Source organism: Nansenia antarctica (genome assembly GCF_963989245.1).
Source record: "Nansenia antarctica genome assembly, chromosome: 6".
NCBI classification, from domain to species: Eukaryota; Metazoa; Chordata; class Actinopteri; order Argentiniformes; family Microstomatidae; genus Nansenia; species Nansenia antarctica.
Window position 1 is genome coordinate 8,943,810 of NC_137676.1, and position 5,000 is coordinate 8,948,809.

Genomic DNA, 5,000 nt, shown 5'->3' on the forward strand with positions numbered 1-5,000 from the left:
GCCTTTTTACCCCCTTATACTGTTTCGCCAGTGTCTACTAAACATAAAATAAATAAAAAACGTTCTTCTTCTAGCATGACGACTGCCAATGGCCGCTGGCCTGAGCTAGATTACTTTTCCTGCTACGACTGGGGATTGATGATTCACTAAAGCCGGGTACACACATAAAGATAATCTGGCCGATTTTCCCCCTTCCGACCAAAGACAGCAAACGCCCGATTATCGGATGGCTCTAAAGATTATCCTACAAGATTATCCTGTGGTATGAGGTGTGTCCATTTCTCCCGACAATCTGCTCGGAAAATGGTCGGGGCCGACAATCGTAAATGTTAAACGTGTTCAATATTTATGTCCAAAAATCACAACAACTCCCGACTAGGGTTGCCAGATGGGCTCAGGGTTTTTTGGTGGAATTAGCGGTTTTAGACTGTGGTTAGGGTGGAAAATGTCAATCCCATCTGGCAACCCTGCTCGCGAGTCCGATTGTGACGTGGATGGAATGTAGCCATTAGCCAATCAAGAAACGAGCTGACTTCGTCTTTTCGTTCTTTGGCACTTTATTTGCCCTGTCACACATGGCTGCCTCGTACAGGTCAGTCAGGGTACTACGTTCGATCACGTTTGATCACGCAAGATTTCTGGCTTGGGGAATGAGACTCTAGACTGTCGTAACGATAATCTTTATGTATGGGGTGTGCTGAAATTGGAATATCTTCATGTGTGGGGTCTGTCTCAGATAAAAAATCTATTAAGATTTTGAAAATCCTTATGTGTGTACCAGGCTTTACTTAGTCAAATGTATTGATTGTAAATCGCTTTGGAATAAGGCGTCTGCTAAATGCCAAAAATGTTCAGTATCAGTACCAGTCAAAAGTTTGGACACACTTCCCCATTCAATTGACACAAGGCACAAATCAGCCTTAAAACAATGTTGTAATGTTAGCTAGCTAGCTAGAGACAGATTTGCTATGTTTGTTATATTGTTATATGTGTTGTTATGTTGGATTTGGCTGTTATGTTTGTTATAGACATAGACAAAGAAAAGGTCTATAATTGAAATTACATTAAACGAAGAATGGTTATCAACATTTTAAAATATTTATTAACAAAGAAAATAATCTCATTCTGGGAGATTTTGCACAACACTCCATTTGGAGTGTGCCTCTGAAAGAAAATCTGTTTGGAGGGCCATGTAGCCCTCCCACTTCACCCTACCCCTCCATCCCAATGAGATTCGGGACATCCAGCCTACACGTGAACGCACAAAACGGAGGGGTAGGGCTAAGTGGTAGGAATAAGGGGTGAAATGGGATTGGGCCATAGATTATTAGCTGCTAATTGATGGGCTAGCAGGAAGTTAGCCAAGAGCTATCAGAGTTAGCAGGGAGTTAGCCAGGAGCTATCAGAGTTAGCCGGGAGCTATCAGAGTTAGCAGGGAGTTAGCCAGGAGCTATCAGAGTTAGCTGGGAGCTATCAGAGTTAGCAGGGAGTTAGCCAGGAGCGCAGTGTTAAATAAATGCATACGGGTAAATAAACAGAGAGAGAGCAGACAGAGGGGAGGACCATCAGATGGCTACGCAGCTCTGCCTGCCCGGAGGAGGGAGACAGCACTGCGGTGTGTGTGTGTGTGTGTGTGTGTGTGTGTGTGTGTGTGTGCGTGTGTGTGTGTGTGTGTGAATGAATGTGTGTGAGAGAGAATGTTGCTCTTTTCATGTGTGTGACTGTAGTGTGATGCAGAGACACTGTGTAGGCTGGAGGAGAGAGCTAACAGGCTGATAGGCTAACTGTGAAACACCATCTGTTGTCTGTAGAGCTCCCTGAAGACCTGTCTGTCTGTCTGTCTGTCTGCCTGTCTGTTTGTGTTCTGTCTGTCTGTCTGTCTGTCTGTCTGTCTGTCTGTCAGTCTGTCTGTCTGTCTGTCTGTCTGTCTGTCTGCCTGCCTGCCTGTCTGTCATCTCTCTGTCCTCATATTTAGCTTATAAACACCATCTTCCCCCTCTGTTTTATCCACATAATTCATATGCAGAGTGTGTTTGCAGTTTGCATAATTGATCAGAGTAGAACTCTCTGTCCTCTGGCCATTGCTAACAGATTCTCTCTCTGTGTCTCTGTGTGTCTGTCTGTGTGTCTGTGTGTCTGTGTCTCTCTGTCTCTCTGTGTGTCTGTGACTGTGTCTCTGTGTGTCTCTCTGTCTCTGTCTCTCTCTCTGTGTCTCTGTCTCTCTGTGTGTTTCTCTGTGTCTCTCTCTACATCTCTGTCTCTCTGTGTCTCTGTGTCTTTCTACATCTCTGTGTCTCTGTGTCTTTCTACATCTCTGTGTCTCTCTTCATCTCTCTCTATATCTCTGTGTCTATGTGTCTCTCTGTGTCTCCGTCTGTCTCTCCCCACCTGTCTGCCTGTTTGTCTCTCTACCTCCCTCCCTGCCTCTATCCCTGCCTTTCTTTCCCGGATTAGCTCTCTCTACGAAACCAGCCACCTCACACCATCAGAGCGACTGTCTTTATAAAACCAGCCTCCTCAGACGAACAGAGCAGAGGATCTCTCTCTAAAACCAGCCTCCTCAAAGTGTAGTTAGCACAGTAACTCTCCGTATAAAACCAGCCTCCTCAAAGCAGAGTGTAAAAGAAGAAGATATACTTTATTGATCCCTGAGGGTAAATGATTAAATGGTAAATGGACTGCACTTATATAGCGCCTTATTCCAAACCGCTTTACAATGGCCTCTCATTCACCCATTCACACACACATTCACACACCAATGCCATGCAATGCGCTCATTGGGAGCAATTTGGGGTTCAAGGACACCTCAACACGTGGACCGCCGGGGATCGAATCGCCGAAACGCTGATTTTGCGATCATTAGACGCCGCCTCTACCTCCTGAGCCACAGCCGCCCCAGGCTGTGGGGCTGAGGGGAAATTATATTTGTTCACACCCCCGAGACAGTCCCCACACACAGCACAGCAGCATAGCACACTCCTAGCGAGAACAGAGTTCTGGGATCTGGGCACAGGGTCAACCCAGGGTCAGGCACAAGGTCAGGCACAGGGTCAGGCACAGGGTCAGACACAGGGTCAGGCACAGGGTCAGGCACAGGGTCAGGCACAGGGTCAGGCACAGGGTCAGACACAGGGTCAGACACAGGGTCAGACACAGGGTCAGACACAGGGTCAGACACAGGGTCAGACACAGGGTCAGGCACAGGGTCAGGCACAGGGTCAGGCACAGGGTCAGACACAGGGTCAGGCACAGGGTCAGACACAGGGTCAGACACAGGGTCAGACACAGGGTCAGACACAGGGTCAGGCACAGGGTCAGACACAGGGTCAGACACAGGGTCAGACACAGGGTCAGACACAGGGTCAGGCACCTGGAGCAGTTGTGGAAGGATACCTTAGATATGATGCCAGCAACCCCTCACCCGCACACATCCGGCTCCCTCTTGGGGTAGGGATCGAACCAGCTACTTTCCGATTGCTGGCTGGCCTCTCTAACCTGTAGGCTACCCTAGCAGCTCACTTTATACAACTAGCCTCCTCACATGAGCAGAGCAGAGCAGCTGTCTTTATGAAGTCTAAAGACCTCCCTCCCTTTTCCGTCTGCCTGTGTATTTAACAGGCCAGATCTGTGGTCATGAGACGAGTCAATCTGCAGACTTCAGAATAACGATGATGAATCTCCCCTCTGATAGGCTGCTGCGTCCTTCTCTCCTCTTTACCGACTCTGTCTTTCAATGCCTCATCCGAGTGATCCCCTTTTTCCCCTCCTCTTTTCCTTTTCTCCCACTCTCCCCTTCCCCACTCCCCTTCCCCACTCTCCCCTCTCCCCTTCCTATCTATAATTATTAATTATTTCCCCTCTCTCTCCCTCCCTCCCCCCATACCACCCTCCCTCCCTCCCTAGCCTGCTGAAGGGGTGGAAGTCTGGGTAAGCCAGCTGGGCCTAAAGCTCTTCTAATATCTCTCTCTTCTTCCTCCCATCCCATTATTTGTTCTTCCCTCGTTCATTTTCTGTCTGTTCAAACACAGTGTTTTTGTGTCCCTACATGAAGGCTGGGGTACGGGGGGGTGATTTTCGTCAGGGTTTAATGTGGGGTTGCGCTTTGTTGCATTGTGTTTGCCTGGCTGTTACATTCTATGCTTGTTCGCTCCGCACTGTGGGGTGCCCTCTCTCTCTCTCTCTCTCTCTCTCTCTCTCTTTCTCTCTCTCTCACTCACACACACATACACGTGTGTTTGTGTGTGTGTGTGTGTGTGTGTGTGTGTGTGTGTGTGTGAGCGCTGGCTGGGCTGAGAGCCCATACAGTCCTTCATGTTATCTATCTACTCCTCCTCTGCTCTCCTCACTCTCCTCACTCTCTCCTCACTCTCTCCCCTCCTCTCCTCTCACCTCCTTTCCTGTACTCTTCTCTTTCCTCCTCTCATCTCCTCTCTCCTTCCCATCACATTACAAATACATGATTCATTCTCTCTCTCTCTTTCTCTCTCTCTCTCTCTCACAGGGTAGACAGTTGATGAAGAAGGATACGGAGCTGAAAGCCCTGGACGCGTTTTACAAGGAACAAATACTCCAACTGGAGCAGAGGGTATGAGATACACACACATACACACACATTAGGGTTGGACGGTTTTACGGTTAAGCCGAAATCCGGGGTCTCTGAAAATAGCAGACCCGTCATAAAATCCCATAATTTTTTTCATTTTATCACAACGTCAGAAATTGCTATGTATAATAAACACCTTAAGAGTGTGTGGTTGAAGATGCTATGAAAGTGACTTTTGTAAACAATGTAATTTGTCAAATAAATAACTTGCCAAAAAACTACTATTTAGAAGCAATCATAATCGCATGTCACGTGAGCGCTTAGTAGAAAAAGTTATGGCGAGCAAGCTTGGTCCCTAAAAAAGCAACTGCAAGCTTGGTCCCTAAAAAGCAACTACTGCAAAAGAAGCATTTCGGGTTCTGACCGAATGACAAGAGCAAGCCAGAAAATCTTGACG

The 5,000-nt window shown here is 47.6% G+C and overlaps 1 protein-coding gene across 4 annotated transcripts in view; it reads left to right on the forward strand.

The window, feature by feature from the left end:
• Positions 1–5,000, forward strand: part of chchd6a (coiled-coil-helix-coiled-coil-helix domain containing 6a) — a 48,093-nt gene that overhangs the window by 11,840 nt on the left and 31,253 nt on the right. For 2 of the 4 annotated variants that reach the window (XM_080535278.1, XM_080535279.1), the window contains exons 5-6: positions 3,904–3,927; positions 4,502–4,585. In XM_080535278.1, coding sequence (XP_080391404.1) covers positions 3,904–3,927; positions 4,502–4,585 — 108 coding nt within the window. The remainder of the gene's footprint in view (positions 1–3,903; positions 3,928–4,501; positions 4,586–5,000) is intronic. The other 2 variants (XM_080535280.1, XM_080535281.1) reach the window with 1 other exon arrangement.